This window comes from Neophocaena asiaeorientalis, unplaced genomic scaffold (assembly GCF_003031525.2).
Source record: "Neophocaena asiaeorientalis asiaeorientalis breed wild unplaced genomic scaffold, Neophocaena_asiaeorientalis_V1.1 scaffold7, whole genome shotgun sequence".
Classification (NCBI taxonomy): domain Eukaryota; kingdom Metazoa; phylum Chordata; class Mammalia; order Artiodactyla; family Phocoenidae; genus Neophocaena; species Neophocaena asiaeorientalis.
Genome location: NW_020185337.1, coordinates 20,727,731 through 20,748,154, shown reverse-complemented (window position 1 = coordinate 20,748,154; position 20,424 = coordinate 20,727,731). Strand labels below are relative to the sequence as shown.

The window sequence follows — 20,424 nt, the reverse complement described above, 5'->3', positions numbered from 1 at the left end:
AAGGAATAATCATATTTGAAAAAATTTCCAGAGAGGCCATTTTTAAGAGGCGCATGGGGAAAGAACGGTGGCCAGTTTGGCAAGTTGCTGGCAGGGGCCTGATGGAGGATAATAGTGGAGGAGACTTTCGGCTTATTAATGGAGAACTGCTCCCTGTCTCTGCACCCTTCTTCCTCCACTCCCCCTCAGCAAGCTGGAAGAAATGCAACAGCTTATCTTTCAGAAACACAGCAGTTTATCTTTCAGAAATTTTCAGAAAGTGAAATTCTGTTTCATTATTCTCTCCACATGTAACAACATACCCTCTGGAAATCTGTGTGGTTTCTCCGAACCATACAGAACTCACTTATTTCTGGAGAATTCAGGCAGGCAGGGAAAATGATACAAGATTTTTAACAGGTATATCCTTTGAGAAGATACTTAGTTTTTTTTGTTTGTTTGTTTTTTTTGCGGTATGCGGGCCTGTCACTGTTGTGGCCTCTCCCGCCGCGGAGCACAGGCTCCGGATGTGCAGGCTCAGTGACCATGGCTCACGGACCCAGCCGCTCTGTGGCATGTGGGATCCTCCAGGACCGGGTCACGAATCCGTGTCCCCTGCATCGGCAGGCAGACACTCAACCACTGCGCCACCAGGGAAGCCCGATACTTAGATTTTTAACACGGGACTGAGTCTATGAAAAAAATTTTCCTAGCAGGGAAACATCTGGAACATGTCTATATGCAGGCGTGTCATTCAAACATTTAGTTCAAAGACCCTTTTGATGCTTGTTTACATAGTGGCAACAGCTGCAAGGGCAAACCGCATTTTCAAGAGAAAACAATGGTCCTGTGGGAACTTCTCTCTGTGCTGAACATATTAATTATTCCACTTCTGTAATCTCAGAGGAGAATTTATAATTACAGCTGGAGTAGCTCCTCGTTGCTTAAGCATGATTCTTAGCAGTGCTCACAAATTCTTTTTTCTAAGAGCTACTTGGTCTGGGTGGCATGGTGTTTATCCTTGCTGACACATCTGTCAACCAGAAGCTATCCAAAAAGCAAGGACAGGGACTCCCCTTGTGGTCCAGTGGTAAAGAATTTGCCTTACAATGCAGAGTACACGTGTTCGATCCCTGCTCAGGGAACTAAGATTCCACATGCCGCGGGGCAACTAAGCCCGCGTGTAGCAACTACTGAGCTCACACACCTCAACTAGAGCTCATGTGCCGCAAACTACAGAGCCCATGTGCTCTGGAACCGGCATGCCACAACTGCAGAGCCCACGCCACAACTAGAGAGAGGTCTGAGTACCACAACGAAGAGCCCAAGTGCCGCAACTAAGACCTGATGCAGCCAAAAAGAAAATAAATAAATAAATCTTAAAAAAAAAAAAAAAATGGAGTATGCCAGTGGGGAAGAGCAGAACTTTTCACTAACCAATGAACAATTTTGTCTCACACGCCTCACCTAGAGCCCATGTGCCGCAAACTACAGAGCCCCCGTGTCCTGGAGCTCGCACACCACACAACTAGTGAAGAGAAAACCTGCACGCCACAACTAGAGAGAAGCCCGTGCACCAAAAAGAAAGACCCCGCGTGCTGCAACTGAGACCCGACGCAGTCAAAAATAAATAAAATATATAAATAAATAATAAATAAATCTTTAAACAACAACAAAAGCAAGGACAGACTCTTAGACGTAGTAGAGAGGGAAGGAGAGAAGGAACAAGAGATAACTTGCTTTGTCTATTTCAAGGAGGTTGATTCATCCATTTGGTGAAAAGGAAAAAATGGCACAAATCCTTTAGTCTGATTAAGGATGATATGGATCCTTTGGGAGATATCCAAATGACCATCCAAGCTACGGTCCCATTAAATCAACAAAGACAACTTTCAGGTATTTTGAGGCTGCTGACATGGTCTCAGATGATCTGATTTGTGTGTGGCTGATTTATTGCAGTGGGAATGGTGGGGCTAGTATATCTGGCTGTGAAGAAAAGAAAGTTCTGGTCCTGTCTGCTTTCAGCATGTTTGCTTGGACGTACCCCCAAGTGTGAGTTAGGAGCTGTTTTATGGTTACCATATCATTTCCTATCCCTAACCTATTGGGTCCTGCTTTCATGATAGACTCAGAATTACTCAGCCAGTATGTATTGATCTTGAAGAAAACGCTGCTGGCGAGTGTGGGTATTTGCTCCAAGATTTCTCATATTAATTTCTTAGATTTTTCATATTAGCCTGGTGAGCTTCCATAGGAGAATTTATTTCTTCCTGTTCTCTTTGGTATTTGGGCATATTCCCTGGCTAATAGACTGTTAGTCAACACTTTCAGCTGCATACTTGTATCTTACAGAACCTGTTAGCTCTTAAAGAAATATATTTTTTGTTGACCTTTTTTTTGTTGTGTCTCGCGGCTTGCAGCATTTTAGTTCCCCAACCAGGGATCGAACCCAGGCCCCCTGCAGTGGAAGCATGGATTCCTAACCACTGGACCACCAGGGAATTCCCGAGAAATATATATTTTTTAAGTACCTTATTTCATTTTTACTAGTCATTCATTCCTTGCTTGGGAAAAAAATAATTTGATTAAAATAAAAATGAACTTATCTACAAAACAGAAATAGAGTTACAGATGTAGAAAACAAACTTGTGGTTACCGGGGGGGTAAGGTGGGGAAGGGATAAATTGGGAGATTGGGACTGACATAATGGCCTATATGGGAAAAGAATCTAAAAAAGAGTGGACATGTGTATATGTATTACTGATTCACTTTGCTGTACACCTGAAACTAGCACAACATTGTAAGTCAACTATACGCCAATAAACATAAAAAAATTAAAAAAGAGAACTTCAAACCATTCTATAAGAACATTTTATTTATTTATTTATTTATTTAGGGAGGGTGGTCCCTGATTTATTTCTTAAAAATTTAGGGCTATATAAAATCAAAAGCACCTCATAAGTGATATGATTAACATGCTACTAAGTAAATAGCACAAGCTGAAGAACATTTTCTTTTAAATGGAGGATTTCTAAATTGAATGTCAGGAAGGAGAGATGTAACAATAGAAGAAAGGATATTTACCGGGATTGCAACTGCAGTTTCCAAGATGAATAGGAAAAAAATCACAGACTTCATTTTTCTAGACCTGTAAACCAAGAAGATAATTAGCAGTAGTGGGTAAAATTTCCTTGTAAAAGATTAAAAGATACTCTGCTTAGCAAATATTGAACTTGATACTGTCCTTTGTATTTAAAGGCAATTGTTGTCCTTGTGGACTAACATGTCTGAAAAGACCGATCAATGACAGTTTTTACCCAATCATGTCCCTCTGAGAATGACTCCTTGATTTTTTGGCCCAGCTGTGTTTGGCAGAACCTGTCTTTGTTTTGTTTTGTTTCTATTAATTTATTTCTTTTATTTTTGGCTGCGTTGGGTCTTCATTGCTGTGCACGAGCTTTCTCTAGTTGCAGCGAGCAGGGGCTACTCTTTGTTGCGGTGCACGGGCTTCTCATTGCGGTGGCTTCTCTTGTTGCGGAGCACAGGCTCTAGCGCACAGGCTTCTGTAGTTGTGGCATGTGGGCTCAGTAGTTATGGCACACGGGCTTAGCTTCTCCGCGGCACGTGGGATCTTCCCAGACCGGGGATCGAACCTGTGTCCCCTGCGTTGGCAGGCAGATTTTTAACCACTGCACCACCAGGGAAGCCCACCTAGCTTTGTTGATGACTGTGCTTTCTTGGATAAAGGCTTTATGCAGATCTTGGTTCTGAAGATTTGTGAGTGTTCACAGTGAATGCAAAAGTCACAAAGTGAAGTAATATAGTGGGCCAGGTTTGGATTAAACGAACTGCTTCTTTGGTGTTGGAGAAACTCATACATTCAATAGAGATTTTTAGAAATGAGACATTGCACTGCCCTAGAGGGGCCATCCATGTTCACTAATTTAGAGGTCGCACATTGGGAACCTGTGAGCTGGTGGTGGCTTGCAGATGGGTTGGGTTTGGCAGGCACTGTGTGTTTTAAACTAGCATTCTAAAATCTGGAGCTTTCATGTGAAAGTTCAGATTTGTAGTTTCTCTTGAACCGTTGGGCCTCTTAGCACCAATGTGTCCTTATGGCAACGCTGGCTGGATCTGAGTTGAGACTATCACCTGTAAGTGATGCTGGCAGTTGTACCTGGTCTGTCTCATTTTTGTTATTTGCCATGCATTTGAGTTTAATTAGTTCCAAATGAACTTACTTAGTTTAGAGATGAAACAAGTGAGGCTCAGGGAGGCTAAGTAAATTGGCCTCCACATGAACTCTTAAAAGAGTGGGCTGTCTACATTTTCATGCAGAGTATCCCTAAGCCTGGTAGTCTGAACTCTGACTGGGATTAGGGGTACACTTTTTATTCTTTAATAGAGATTCTCTGGATCTCCCAGAACTGGAATATGACTTTTCAAATGATTTTTTAGAGTCATAGCTTTATATATAAATACATACAAAGAGCTTTAAATATTACTTTGATGTTTATAAAGAAAGTGAGGAATTTCTTCTGCTAGTTACTCAATATTTTAAAATAAATGCTTAAGTGGGTATTTAAAAATATCTTAATATTTAACATTATTCAACTAATTTAATACTGTAACAGCTCTCACTTCACACACACAGCACATGCATGCACACACACATGCACACAGTACTCTTCTTCCCCTCCTTCCCCTCCCCCTCTTCCTAAAATAATTGTATCACAATTCTTATTTAAATCACTATTTGACATTATGACAAGGTAAATATTCTTCATAGCTGAGCCAAGTAGCAGTTTCTTGTGTTGAATAATACTTACGTTTCTTTTCTTGAACAATATTTTGTTTTTGTCTGGACCTAGAAATTGTCTCCCTTTTCAAAGTACCTTCCCATGTACCCATCACTTATTCTTCCCAAATTTTCCAAGGTAGGTGAGGCTATTAAAATAAATCATAATCTAGAATTTAACGTTCATTCACTCTTTTCACCAGTATTTATTAGGTTTATGGAACTCTAGTCATTTATATTTTAGATCAGCATATTATTACTAGTCTACTGTTTTGGAAAACCATTAATATAGTATAGTTTCAGGCAGGGTCTCTTTACCTTGGCACTATTAACATCTTGGGCTGCATAATTTTCAGTTGTGAGGGCCGTCCTGGGCATCGTAGGATGTTTAGCAGCATCCCTAACTTCTACCCATTGTATGTCAGTAGCAAGTCCCTCAATCCCCACCAGTTATGACAACCAAAAATGTCTTTAGACATGGCCAAGTGACCCTGGAGGGCAAATTCACCTGAGTTAGACTTACTGTCTTAGTAGAAGGAACGTGGTGCTTTGGGATTAGAAACACATGTATTTGAACTTGAACCCAAACTTGCCATCCATGTAATCTTTGGAAAATTACTTAACCCTCTGAACCTCAGATTCCCCATCTGAAAATGGGGATAACGTCTGTGATGGTTAATTTTATGTGACAACTTGACTGGCCTGTGGGATGCCCAGGTATCTGGTTAAACATTATTTCTAGATGTGTCTGTGAAGGTGTTTCCAGAAGAGATTAGCATTTGAATCAGTAGACTGCATAAAGCTGATTGCCCTTCCAGTGTGGGTGGGCTTCATCAGATCTGTTGAGGGCCAACAAAAGTTGGAATAAGGGAGAATTTGCTCTCTCAGCCTCCCTGTTTGAGCGAGAACGTTGGTCTTCTCCTGCCCTTGGTCTGGAACACATACCATCAGTTCCTGGTGCTCAGGCCTTCAGACTAGAACTACACAGTTACATGAGATCACCATGCTTACTGGGTCTCCAGCTAGCAGAAGCCAAATCATGGAACCTTATCAGTGTATATAGTTGAATGAGCCAATTTCTTATAATCAATCTCTCTCTATATATAAACATAAACATAAACACATATCTATTCCCTGCCACCCTGGAGAACCCTAATACAACATCTAATTCAGTTTTGTGAAGATTAGAAGAAATAGTATTTGTAAAAATGCCTGATACCTAGGAGATGGTCAATACATCTTTCTTCTTTCTTTTTTCATTTTCCATAAAAGTCAAATTGCGATTCTTAGATAAACAACTTAGAGCCTCAGAAAATAATAGAATTTAATTTTTGCTGTGAGGTCAGAATAATTTTCCAGTGGACGTTTAGAGTCTCTTTTGCCCACACATTTACCAAAGCTCCCTTTAACTCGAGGAGTCTTTCCTACGTTCATCACAAATAACAATGGAATTAGGCTAAGGCACCGTTAGCACATTTCTTATAAATGGTAGCGACATAAAGAGGAAGCAAAAATCAGCAAAAACATTGTGGGTTTTAAAACTAATTTCCTTCTGATTTTAGTTTTTATAGCACTATGTATAGCTAATTAAACTTGAGAAAATATTTCCCTTTGATTTGATCATAGGATCTCACAAATTCCCTTCACTTTCTTAAATCTAATGCAGCTGAATGAGTCAAAAAGAAACATATGCCCAGTTGGCCAGAGCTTGCGTCACTCATCTACTCTCTTATTCATTTATTGAGCACTTACTAGACACTGCCTAAGCACAGGGCCACATGGTTCCTGTCTGAAGAGTTACAAACGAGGAAGTCAAGTAAATCAGTGATTTAGTATTATGTGATGAGTATGTACATAGTGCTGTGGAAATACAGATAAGAAGCATTTACAGTTAGGTAGTTAATATTGCTAACATTTACTGAGTCCTAAGGGCTTAAGTTATAGGCACTGTTCTGAGGGTTTTGCACATAGTAACTCTTTGAATCTTCCCAACAATTCTACAAGGTAACACTTTATTTTCATCATTTTATTAGTAAGGAAACTAAGGTTAAGTAACGTGTTCAAGGTTACTCAGTTAAGTGGCAGAACTGACATTAGAGACCTAGCTGTTTGGTTTTATGTCCGTGTTCTAATCAGTACTCTATACTGCCACTGTATAGAAAAGACTTTCAGAGGAGGGAGTTCTTGACCTGAGATCTGAAAAACCACTCAGTACTAGTTAGCTGTGTGAAAGATGGAAGGGCAATCTAGAGGGTGGAAGCAGCATGGGGGAAGGTCCAGAGTCATGAGACAGCATATGTTTGAGTTGCTAGGGTGTTAGTGGGTGAAGCAGAGGGAGATAAGGCTCAAAACAAGGCAAGTCTCTGTGCATTAAACTAGGAATTTTAAGTTCCAGTTGAAAAGCTATGGGACTTCAATGACTGTAAGTGGGGGAATGATATAATCAGATCTGAGTGTTAGAAAGGGTCCTTGGGACAGCGATGTGGGGGACAGATGAGTAGAAAGACTTACTAGCAGGAATTGCAATATCAAGATGACAGGTGGTCAGAGCCTTAAATTTTGCCTCTGGTCTTGAGAACGGGAAAGAGAAGGATAGATCCAGCTTGTACTGGCTCATGAGAGCCAGTTGTTAAATTTCCAGGAATTTGGTGAGCTGGCTATTAAACAAAGCCATCACTGAAAATTAAAGTATATACACTTACAATTTAGTTATATTAAAAACAAAAGAAATAAATACTCAGAGCTCATCATTTTATACTTATTTTACTACTTTTACTGCTACTACTCTCTTGAAGTTATTTATGCCTGTTGTATCTGTAGGTGGAAATACTATATAATGTGTGGTAATGCACTTCTCTTCCCAATTCTATTCAGTGATGTCACATTAGTAGCTTGAAATCAACCATGGTGGGAGGATTACACCATGGAAATCATCAAATGCTACTCATCCCCCATCCCCTGCAAAAGCTGGTAGCTAAACATTTGCCAGTATACCACTGGATAGTTATGAGAAATATTTAAAGCCGGAACAGATAAGACACAACGTCAAATTGTATACTGTGGGAAGAAGCAAAGGAAGAGTCTTGGGCTATCACATTTCTAATTTGGGCAACTGGGTAAAGGGTGGTGGTAATACAAATATAAAAGATTATAAGAGTTTTAGAAGAAAGATGATTCGTTTTGGACTTGTTGGATTTGAGTAGAGATATACTTAAATGAATGAGTCTGGAGGTAAGCATAGAGTTTGGGGCTAAAGGTATAGTTTGAGTGTTTTTCGCATGAAAAGCTATACAGTGAGTAGAACAGAGGGCAGGAGCCAGAACCCTGGTGAGTGAAGACCATTAGGTGCCATTAGAGGATGGGAAGAACTAAACACACAAAGGATGAGAGAAAGGAGAGTCGCATAAGAAAAAGAAAACATTAAATGTTACAGAGAGGTCAAAGTAAACAAGTCTAGAGATTCTCCACTGCACTTGGAAATGCAGAGGTTACTGGAGAGTTGAGGGAGTGTATTTTTGGTGCAACAGTGTTGGTAGAGGCCAGTCTCCAGTGACTGGGGAGTAGATAGACAGTAATGGAGTGAAGACAGTGAGTGTAGACCACTCATAAGATGGTTGGCCATGAAAGGAAAGAGAGTAAGATGGCGATGGTAGCTAAAGGGGAAATGCAGTCACAGGAAACTTTTACTTGTATTCAGATGTGGTCCTCCAAGTCTTTTCTATGCTGAGGGGGAGACATAAGTAATGAATGAGAAGATAGATGGGAAGAGAGGAGACGTAAACATCATGGCCTCCAGGGACCTGCACCTCCTGGGTTTCATACCCTGTGACTTTGTCCTTGGCCTTGTGACTCGTTCTGGCCAAAGGGACATTAGCAAGTAGGATGCCAGCAGAGGCCCGGGAAGCACTTGCAAAGTGGGATTTGTCCTCCTGTGGAAGCCATCTGCCGTGCTATAAAAATGCTCGGACTAGAGGCTGGTCCAGACCACTGAATGATAAGCAGCCACATGAAGAGAACCCTGGAGGATGAGAAACCACAAGGGATGGCTCAGCCCCAGTTAAGCTCCCAGCTGGTTGGAGCCTCATGAGTGACTCCAGACAAAGTCAACAGAAGAATGACCCAGTTGAACTCAGTACAGATTGCAGAATCATGTGCAAATAGGGGGACTGGTTTTAAGCCATTTAATTTGGGGCTGGATCGTTATGCAGTAATAGATAACTGAAATGGGGGAAAACAGAGAAGTTGCCTGAGTCATTGGGGAGGCAATATTGCACAGTGATTAAAGACATAGGCTCTGAAATGGGACTTCCTAGGCTCTAATACTTAATTTGCATAATCTTGGGTAAATTATTCAGCTTTTAGGAACCTCAGTTCTTTATCTGTAAAATGATAATGGACATTAAGTGAGGCAATAGACTCTCAGTAAGCCCTTGATAAATATTTGCTGGTCTCATATAAGCACAGGTGGAAGGTTTAACTTTGAAGAGAAGGAGACTCTTTGTTCTTCCAGACAAAAGGGAGGAAAAACTGTAAGGATACGTTGAGGTGAGGCCCCAGAAATATCAGTCATTAAGTTGGACTTAGTTACACCTTCCTCACATTTATGTAGCATTTCACAGTGTATAAAAGATTTTCTTGTATACTGTTTCATTTTATCCAACAAGAAAAGGAGGGTAGATAATATTTAGCTATAAAGAAACAGAAGCTTGAAGAATATAAATTATTTGGCTAAATGTGCAAGACTTAAGAGGTGAGCAAGGACTAGAATGCTGCATTGTGGACTCAGGATCCAGGGTTCTCACATGGTCTCGCAGAACAGGCTGCAAACTAGAAATGAGAAGTCTGGCTTTGGGCCCTAGTACTGCCAAGTCCTAAATGCTACTTTGAGAAAATTAGTTAATCTCTCCAAACTTCATCTATAGAATGGGAATAACAATTCCAATGTCAAAGGGAGCCACTGAAGTGGGGAAGCTCTTTGCAGACTCTGAAATAACATACACGTGTAAGTGATTATTATTTCCATTGCTCTGCCTGGTGGCTGTCATCAGTATTATCATTATAGCCATTTGTGTCTTATATTTAGTGTGGTATAAGGGAAATGAATCTTTAGTGTTCCTTATTTTTTCTCCTCCCTCTTTTCATGTCTTCTTCCCCTTGGTGATATCAAGCTACCCAGGAGTCCTAGTTACAAAATATTTTCACATTTAGTTCACTCAGTGAAACAAACTCACATGTCCTATATTCCACATATTTAAATTCTAGTTTTCTACATGCAATGAATCCATAGGTAGAAGATAAGAAAATGTCTAAGTTAATGTCTTTCTAGTCCGGGTAAGAGGTATCTTCACATTGGCCTTAACCCAAAGGAGCTATAGAGCTATAGAATGCTAATATTCTTGGCATAGCTGTGGAGAAGACATGAAGGCAGGATAAGTATAGGGTTTGTCATATGAGCTTAGGTGGCCAGTTGTGCAGGATTTGGGGGAGTCAACCCCAACTTTCGCTGCATGGTCCGTGATTATTTACTGTGTCCCAGGTTGGAACTATTTTTTAGGGGTCTCATGTTTATTTCCATCCTGAAATCAAAAAAATTTAAAGACAGAATATGGTTATATCATTTAGAATGATCCAAGTCAGGGGGACCTTCAAGATGCTGGAGGAGTAAGACATGGAGATCACCTTCCTCCCAACAAATACATCAGAAATACATCTACATGTGGAACAACTCCTATAGAACACCTACTGAATGCTGGCAGAAGACCTCAGACTTCCCCAAAGGCAAGAAACTCCCCACATACCTGGGTAGGGCAAAAGAAAAAAGAAAAAACAGAGATAAAAGAATAGAGACGGGACCTGCACCAGTGGGAGGGAGCTGTGAAGGAGGAACAGTTTCCACACACCAGGAAGCCCCTTCAATGGCAGAGACAGGGGCTGAGCAGGGGGAATCTTCGGAGCCATGGAGGAGAGCACAGCCACAGGGGTGCGGAGGGCAAAACGGAGAGATTCCTGCACAGAGGATTGGTGCCAACCAGCACTCACCAGCCCGAGAGACTTGTCTGCTCACCCGCCAGGGTGGGCGGGGGCTGGGAGCTGAGGCTTGGGCTTCGGTCGGATCCCAGGGAGAGAACTCTGGTTGGCTGCGTGAACACAGCCTGCAGGGGGTTAGTGCGCCACGGCTAGCCGGGAGGGAGTCCGGGAAAAAGTCTGGACATGCCTAAGATGCAAGAGACCATGGTTGCGGGGTGCACGAGGAGATGGGATTCCTTCCCTGTATGCTCACAGAGGCAGAGCACAGCCTAAACGAGCTCCAGAGATGGGCACGAGCCACGGCTATGAGCTCAGACACCAGAAAGGGGCATGAAATGCTAAGGCTGTGGCTGCACGCACCAAGAATCCTGTGTGCAAGCAGAAGTCACTGTCCACACCTCCCCTCCCGGGAGCCTGTGCAGCCCGCCACTGCCAGGGTCCCGTGATCCAGGGACAACTTCCCCGGGAGAACGCACAGCGCGCCTCAGGCTGGTGCAACGTCATGCCGGCCTCTGCCCCTGCAGGCTCACCCCGCATTCCGTACCCCTCCTTCCCCCTGGCCTGAGTGAGCCAGAGCCCCCTAATCAGCCGCTCCTTTAACCACATCGTGTCTGGGCGGGAGCAGAAGCCTGAGGGCGACCTAGATGCAGAGGTGGGGCCAAATCCAAAGCTGAACCCCAGGAACCGTGCAAACAAAGAAGAGAATGGGAAATCTCTCCTAGCAGCCTCAGAAGCAGCGGATTAAATCTCCACCATCAACTTGGTGTACCCTGCATCTGTGGAAAACATGAATAGACTTTAAAATAAAGACTATTACAAGAGACAAAGAAGGACACTACATAATGATCAAGGGATCGATCCAAGAAGATGATATAACAATTGTAAACATTTATGCACCCACCAGAGCAGCACCTCAATACATAAGGCAAATGCTAACAGCCATAAAAGGGGGAATCAACAGTAACACAATCATAGTAGGGGACTTTAGCACCCCACTTTCACCAATGGACAGATCAAGCAAAATGAAAATAAATAAGGAAACACAAGCTTTAAATGATACATTAAACAAGATGGACGTAACTGATATTTATAGGACATTCCATCCAAGAACAACAGGATACACTCTTTTCTCAAGTGCTCATTGAACATTCTCCAGGATAGATCATATCTTGGGTCACAAATCAAGCCATGGTAAATTTAAAGAAATTGAAATCATATCAGGTATCTTTTCCAACCACAGCACTATGAGACTAGATATCAATTACAGGAAAAAAACTGTAAAAAATACAAACACATGGAGGCTAAAAAATACCCTACAAATAACCAAGAGATCACTGAAGAAATCAAAGAGGAAATCCAAAAAAACCTAGAAACAAATGACAATGATAATATGATGACCCAAAACTTACGGGATGCAGCAAAAGAAGTTCTAAGAGGGAAGTTTATAGCAATAAAATCCTACCTCAAGAAACAAGAAAAATCTCAAATAAACAATCTAACCTTACACCTAAAGCAATCAGAGAAAGGAGAACAAAAAAACCCCAAAGTTAGCAGAAGGAAAGAGATCATAAAGATCAGATCAGAAATAAATGAAAAAGAAATAAAGGAAATGATAGGAAAATCAATAAAACTAAAAGCTGGTTCTTTGAGAAGATAAAAAAAAATTGATAAACCATTAGCCAGACTCATCAAGAAAAAAAGGGAGAAGACTCAAATAAAAAGAATTAGAAGATACCCCAAACTAGACAAGGACGTCACAAAGAAAGAAAACTACAGGCCAATATCACTGATGAATATAGATGCAAAAATCCTCAACAAAATACTAGCAAACAGAATCCAACAGCACATTAAAAGGATCATACACCATGATCAAGTGGGGTTTATCCCAGGAATGCAAGGATTCTTCAACATACACAAATCAATCAACGTGATACACCATATTAACAAATTGAAGGAGAAAAACCATATGATCTTCTCAACAGATGCAGAGAAACCTTTAGACAAAATTCAACACCCATTTATGATAAAAACTCTCCAGAAAGTAGGCATAGAGGGAACTTACCTCAACATAATAAAGGCCATATATGACAAACCCACAGCCAACATCGTTCTCAATGGTGAAAAACTGAAACCATTTCCTCTAAAATCAGGAACAAGACAAGGATGCCCAGGCTCACCACTCTTATTCAACATAGTTTGAGAAGTTTTAGCCACAGCAATCAGAGAAGAAAAAGAAATAAAAGGAATCCAAATCAGAAAAGAAGTAAAGTTGTCACTGTTTGACAATGACATGATACTATACTCAGAGAATCCTAAAGATGCTACCAGAAAACTACTAGAGCTAATCAATGAATTTGGTAAAGTTGCAGAATCCAAAATTAATGCACAGAAATCTCTTGCATTCCTGTACACTAATGATGAAAAATCTGAAAGAGAAATTAAGGGAACACTCCCATTTACCATTGCAACAAAAAGAATCAAATACCTAGGAATAAACCTAACTAAAGAGACAGAAGACTTGTATGCAGAAAACTAAAAGACTGATGAAAGAAGTTAAGGATGATACAGACAGATGGAGAGATATACCATACTCTTGGATTGGAAGAATCAACATTGTGAAAATGACTCTACTACCCAAAGCAATCTACAGATTTAGTGCAGTCCCTATCAAACTACCAATGGCATTTTTCACAGAACAAGAACAAAAAATTTCACAATTTGTATGGAAATGCAAAAGACTCCGAATAGCCAAAGCAATCTTGAGAAAGAAAAATGGAAATGGAGCTGGAGGAATCAGGCTCCCTGACTTCAGACTATACTACAAAGCTACAGTAATCAAGACATTATGGTACTGGCACAAAAACAGAAAGATAGATCAATGGAACAGGATAGAAAGCCCAGAGATAAACCCACGCACATATGGTCACCTTATTTTTGATAAAGGAGGCAAGAGTATACAATGGAGAAAAGACAGCCTCTTCAATAAGTGGTGCTGGGAAAACTGGACAGCTACATGTAGAAGAATGAAATTAGAACACTCCCTAACACCATACACAAAAATAAACTCAAAATGGATTAAAGACCTAAATGTAAGGCCAGACACTATAAAACTCTAGAGGAAAACATAGGAAGAACACTCTTTGAAATAAATCACAGCAAGGTCCTTTTTGACCCACCTCCTAGAGAAATGGAAAGAAAAAGAAAAAGAAACAGATGGGACCTAATGAAATTTAAAAGCTTTTGCACAGCAAAGGAAACTATAAACAAGACCAAAAGACAACCCTCACAATGGGAGAAAATATTTGCAAATGAAACAACGGACTCCAAAATATACAAGCAGCTCGTGCAGCTCAATATCAAAAAAACAGACAACCCAATCCAAAAATGGCCAGAAGACCTAAATAGACATTTCCTGAAAGACGATATACAGATTGCCAACAAACACATGAAAGGATGCTCAGCATCACTAATCATTAAAGAAATGCAAATCAAAACTACAATGAGGTATCACCTCACACCAGTCAGAATGGCCATCATCAAAATATCTACAAACAATAAAAGCTGGAGAGGGTGTGGAGAAAAGAGAATCCTCTTGCACTGTTAGTAGGAATGTAAATTGATACAGCCACTATGGAGAGCAGTATGGAGGTTCCTTAAATAACTAAAAATAGGACTACGATAACAACCCAGCAATCCCACTACTGGGCATATACCCTGAGAAAACCATAATTCAAAAAGAGACATGTACACAATGTTCATTGCAGCACTATTTACAATAGCCAGGACATGGAAGCAACCTAGGTGTCCGTCGACAGATGAATGGATGAAGAGGATGTGGCACATATATACAGTGGAATATTACTCAGCCATAAAGAGAAACAAAATTGAGTTATTTGTAGTGAGGTGAATGGACCTAGAGACTGTCATACAGAGTGTAGTAAGTCAGAAAGAGAAAAACAAATACCATATGCTAACACATATATATGGAATCTAAAAAAAAAGATGTTTGATGAACCTAGGGGCAGGACAGGAATAAAGACTCAGACGTAGAGAATGGACTTGAAGACACAGGGAGGCAGAAGGGTAAGCTGGGACGAAGTGAGATAGTAGCATTGACATATATATACAATACCAAATATAAAATAGATAGCTATTGGGAAGCAGCTACATAGCACAGGGAGATCAGCTCGGTGCTTTGTGACCACCTAGAGGGGTGGGATAGGGAGAGTGGGAGGGAGACGCAAGAGGGAGGAGATATGGGGATATATGTATACATATAGCTGATTCACTTTGTTATACAGCAGAAAGTAACACTGTAAAGCAATTATACTCCAATAAAGATGTTAAAACAAGCAAACAAACAAAAATGCAGAATGATCCAAGTAGGAAACCACTTCAAGTTTTAATTGTAAAGCAGATGCCTATGTTGTAGTTTTAAAGATAGGACTTTGTGGAACAATCCAGTATCTGTTTAGAATGTAGAAGACCTTGAGTTCTTCTGCTGTGTTCCAATTTGTCCTGCAGACCAGTCACTGGGCATTTTTATCTCACTGAGCTCATTGTATTTGTCACACACTGATCAAAAATAATTTCACAGCCTTTAGCTTCTTATTTTAAGAACCGAACAAATGCGCTGATTTGTATGAATAAGACAGAGTGGAGAACTTTCCTGGGAAACAAGAGACTTTTGAAAACAACTGTCAAACTGAAGACTACAGGAGTCTTAATTAGCTGATGCTTGCAAAATACTTCGAAAATGAAACCCATGGTGTTCTTGCTAAGTATGATGAATACCATTTATTCTTGGATAAGTAAAACGTCATATATTTTGAGACATTTGAATTTGCGTGCACTCTCTACAAGATGCAGATTTTTGCAGAAAGAGCAAGTGAAACTCTATATGAAAAATGCAGAAGTGAGACAAATTTTTGAATAGAGTTATTATTCTTGAAGATGTAAATATGCAGTGATGATGTGAAATTAGATGAATATTATTTTGCCTAAATGTGTGAGCTGATTCAAAGGCAGCAGTATAGCTGAAAGAATACGTGGTATGAAATTGGAAGATCTAAGTCCAGACTTGAACTACTTTTTACCAGCAGAGAGACTTCAGTCAAGTCACTGGTTTCTTCATCTACAAAACAGGAAAAATAATAGTAGCTTTCCTACTTATCTTCTAGGGTTGTTTTGAGACTCAAAGGTGATCAGATAGTCATGTGATAATTTTATTAACTGTCAATATGAAATGAAAGATATTATTTCTTTGAAACATTGATAAGGCAAAAAATGGCTTAATAACCCTAATAAGTAATAATCCACAGATTATTAATTCATCCTTTTACTTACAGTTTTTAAGTTATTTTTTTCTTACCTTTGTCCCATTGTTTCTTCTCATGGGTCTAGAGAGGTTAAAAATGAGAGATGGTGGGGAAATTCAAGGAGAGCCTTTTCCTTCTCTTAGGAACAAAGTGTCTCGTTACCAAACTTTTAGGAGAACCTCATCTGGAATTTTAAAAGATGACTGCTAGACTCCATTTTTTAGGTATGGCCTTTCTAGGGAAGCCCAGGATTTAGAATTTCAAATGCCTGCAGTTCTTCTACTGGCTGGCCCATATACCATCAAAACGATTATCCAGATGAAACATTTGACATGGCAGAAATAGGTCCTCCATTAAGAACTAAACACCCACGAATGTCAATTCTCTTCTAACTCATGCGAATAGTCGTCTTGACACAGTTTCTAACATTTTTCATTTAATATGTATAAACAGTATGGTAAAGTAAAGATGCCTATCAATTCTTTGCTGTTGCTCCCATTGAGAGGTACTTGAATTCTCCTCCCCTTGAATCCAGACTGGCCTTAGTGACTTATCTGACCGAACGATTGAGGCGGAATTGATGTTCTGGGACTTTGGAGGTTAGCTCATAAGAGGCCTTGGACTTTTGACCTTAATCTCTCAGAGTACTTGTTTTGGGAGTTCCAAGCCAGTTTGTAAGAGACTGTCACACCACAGAAGACACTGTTCATGGTCCCTGCTGATGCCAGCTATCCATGTGTCCTTGCAAAGGCACAGTGTATGTGAGCGGAGCCACCTTGGACCCTCCAGAGTGGCTCACCTGCCAGCTCAGTACCTCTGAGTGACCTGCCCAAACTCCTAACGCACAAAATCTTGAGAAATTGTGTAATAATTGTTGTTTAAAGTCACAATTTGTAAGCAGCAATGAAGAATTGGACTGAACATTAAATGTCTTGAGTGAAATATTCTTTAGAAATAGAATAACTTATGTTCATCAAAGTATTATTTTATTGAAAAAGTAGGTTCTTATCGTTGACTGTTTAATATAGTAGCTAATGCCACGGCTTATATTTTTTGAGATTTTACTATGCACCAGGTACTATGGTAAGTGCATCACCCATGTATTCCCACCTGTCACCTCCCCTCCACTTCGTAGAGTATCCATCCATCCAATGAGAACTTGCTGCACATCTCCCTGTGCCACTATGCCCAGTCTTGAGTGAGGAGCATGGAAGCCAAAGGAATTTCCAAAGGGGTGGCCTTGACATTCTCAAAGATCTCTCTCTTTCTAGCTCAGGAGAAATTAGTACGTTCTGCCTGTTCTACAATGTGTAATTGAGGGATCCCTTTAACTATATTTAGAGGATCCCCACAGGCTTATCTTAGGCAAGACTGTGCGGTAGCCTTGTTCCCACACCTCTTCATCATTCCTTTCAGAGTTCCTCATCTTACTGTGTCATCCACCACTCACTAATCTCACTGGGTCTCATTTCACAGCTTCATTCGGGATGGCCCCCTGGAGGCAGAGCTCTGCCTCTCTCCTGAGGCATTTGCCGGTCCTTCAGAAAGTCGCCACCTCTCCCTGCCCTGGGGTGTAGGGGAGGGATGACTTTGGCCACATTTAATTGTCTTTGCTCAAATCATACTCTGTTATCTGTCCTTTAAGTTCCTCTTTCTCTGTGAATGCGGGGCTTTCTCATATTTACAACTATTTATTCCTCCCTGCTTTTTTGCATATTCTTTGGGGTATAGACTTTTGAGTATGGCCAGAGGTGGATGTGCCACAAAGCTAAGAAGCTTAAGTTTCAGGGCTCCTCTCTTTTACAGGCTCCTTACAAATCCCTAGGCCTCATTTTGATCTTTTAATTTTTTTCACTTTTTTGAATTTGTCAAGTTTTATTTGTGGCCAAGTACATGTTATATATACATATATATATATCATATATATGTATATATATTATATAGAGATATACATGATATTGGAATATATATAAACATACAAATGTTTTATTGGCATAAGGTAAAAAAAACATGTTCTGTATTTGTATGTTTTGAAGTTCTATACACATCTATTAAATTGAGCTGGTTGATTTTAATACTCAGATCCTCTATGTCCCAGCTGAATTTCTATCTTCTAGATCTGTCAGATTTTGAAAGATTTATATTGGAATCTGTTACTGTAACTATGCATGCATTTTAAAAATATTTATTTATTTTTGGCTGCGTTGGGTCTTCATTGCTGCGCACGGGCTTTCTCTAGTTGCAGAGAGCGGGGGCTACTCTTCGTTGTGGTGCACAGGCTTCTTATTGCGATGGCTTCTCTTGTTGTGGAGCACGGGCTCTAGGCACACGGGCTTCAGTAGTTGTGGCTCACAGGCTCAGTAGCTGTGGCTCATGGGCTCTTGAGCACAGGCTCAGTAGCTGTGGTGCACGGGCTTATTTGCTCTGCGGCATGTGGGATCCTCCCGGACCAGGGCTTGGATCCGTGTCCCCTGCATTAGCAGGCGGATTTTTAACCACTGTGCCACCAGGGAAGCCCATGCATGCATGTTCTAAAATGAGGTTCTTCTTTTATTTTTATGTTTTTATTTTTTTTTTAAAAAGAAGTCCCAGGACTTCCCTGATGGTTCAGTGGCTAAGACTCCACGCTCCCAACACAGGGGGCCTGGGTTCGATCCCTGGTCAGGGAACTAGATCCCGCATGCATGCCACAACTAGGAGTCTGCATGCCGCAACTAAAGATCCCACATGCTGCAACGAAGATCCCTCATGCTGCAACTAAGACCCGATGCACTGAAATATCAAGCAATCAATAAATATTTTAAAAATTAAAAAAAATGAAAAAGAAGGTCCCACACATTATGTAAACCTCTGCTTCACAAGTAATGCTCACCTGAATGCCTGTGGCATTTGTCATGTTGCAGGACTTAGTAACATCTGAATGATTTGCTTCATAGTCCTAACAGCATGACAATTCACCTTTTGAAACCTCCCTAGCCCCTAAAATGATCAGTTACATGAATCCTATTCTTTTTCTGCATTTAGCTCTTCTCTCTACCCACTAAGTTATTTTATTCTCAACCTTCTCAAAGTTTCTTTTCTCTGAATGCCAGGTTCTTAGCTTTCTCCTCTGACTACTCTTATTTGAATTTCCCTTATTAGTCAAACTCCACCAGCATATAAAATGTCTTTGGATTCAATGGAAATTGTCTCTCTTCTTTAGTTAATATAGTAAGTCGGTCGTTAAGTTCAGCTGGTTGGGAGAAGAATTTCAAGTGTTTCAGCTCTGTGAAAGTACCAAGAATTACTTACTGGGGTAATTCTCTTCCAGGATTAAGAAAAACAGGAAATCATACCTAAGAACAGTTCCAAGTAGCCTCATTCTCATGGCGTTGGGACCCGCTGGGGAACAGCGGTGGGCTTTGATGAGTAGTTTTTGTGCGAACCGCTAATGAAAGCGTTCACTTCAAGCAGAAGTGCCTTCAGGATTAATCATACTTCTCGGGTGCCTTATTGAGAGCCAACACACTGAATAGGGGAAAGACTGCTCGCCCAGTGGTACAACGTTACTCATTACCTGCCTTCTGTGAAAGAAGCAGATACAATAAACCCCAGCAGATTTAGTGGCTGAGGTTTGAGGAGTTCTTTGAAAATAGGCTGAAAACCTAGGCTTATTTATGCCCTCAGAGGGGAAGCCCTGGAAGATTTATTCAAGCAAGGAGAAGACACGGCTTGTCTACAGCTGTACATTCTGCCTTTCCCGCATTGGGAAGAGATTATTTTTCTCTGAATATCCAGATACCTTCCACTTGCTGCCCCCAGTCCACTCCACACCCACTCTCCTGCCTTCTCCGCCCTGAGCTGTCGCAGGGCCCGTGTGAACTGTAGCATCAGGTTCTCTTGCACAATGGTTTCTGTTGGGTTCAGCCAATGGGGTGCCCTGGCAGGAGAGATTTGAGGGAAGGAGGAGAGTAAAACCAGGGTGTGTATTTTCTCAGCGCCGTCTCTGTGACTCTGTCCCTCTCCGGAAGGTCACAGCCCCTCTCGGTGTCCCTGGCTCGTACAAACTTAGCTTTCACTAGTCTATTCCTACAACACCTTGAGACTTCTCTATGCCCTGCCCATTCTTCGGTCAATCGTCCCTTAATCCCACTCTCCTCAAATCCCCAAATTCAGTTTTCCTGCCGGGATCTGTCATTTCCTTGCTAGACCTTGACCCACAGTACTTGATCCAAATTTAGGATTCATGGGTTTGAATATAATTCAGACCCCCTGCCAGCAAAGCTGTGCCCTGCTCCCCAGTGATGCCCTGTTTCAAGTCTT

The 20,424-nt window shown here is 40.9% G+C and overlaps 1 protein-coding gene across 2 annotated transcripts in view; it reads right to left on the bottom strand.

Moving 5' to 3' along the window:
- The window catches only part of SPARCL1 (SPARC like 1), a 54,135-nt gene that overhangs the window by 22,345 nt on the left and 11,366 nt on the right, over window positions 1-20,424 (bottom strand). Inside the window, exons 1-2 of one of the 2 annotated variants that reach the window (XM_024736186.1) lie at window positions 19,458-19,476; window positions 3,064-3,127 (exon numbers count right to left, since the gene is read on the bottom strand). In XM_024736186.1, coding sequence (XP_024591954.1) covers window positions 3,064-3,117 — 54 coding nt within the window. In that variant the 5' untranslated portion in view covers window positions 3,118-3,127; window positions 19,458-19,476. Of the gene's footprint in view, window positions 1-3,063; window positions 3,128-19,457; window positions 19,477-20,424 lie in introns of those variants that run through there. The other variant, XM_024736187.1, reaches the window with a different exon arrangement.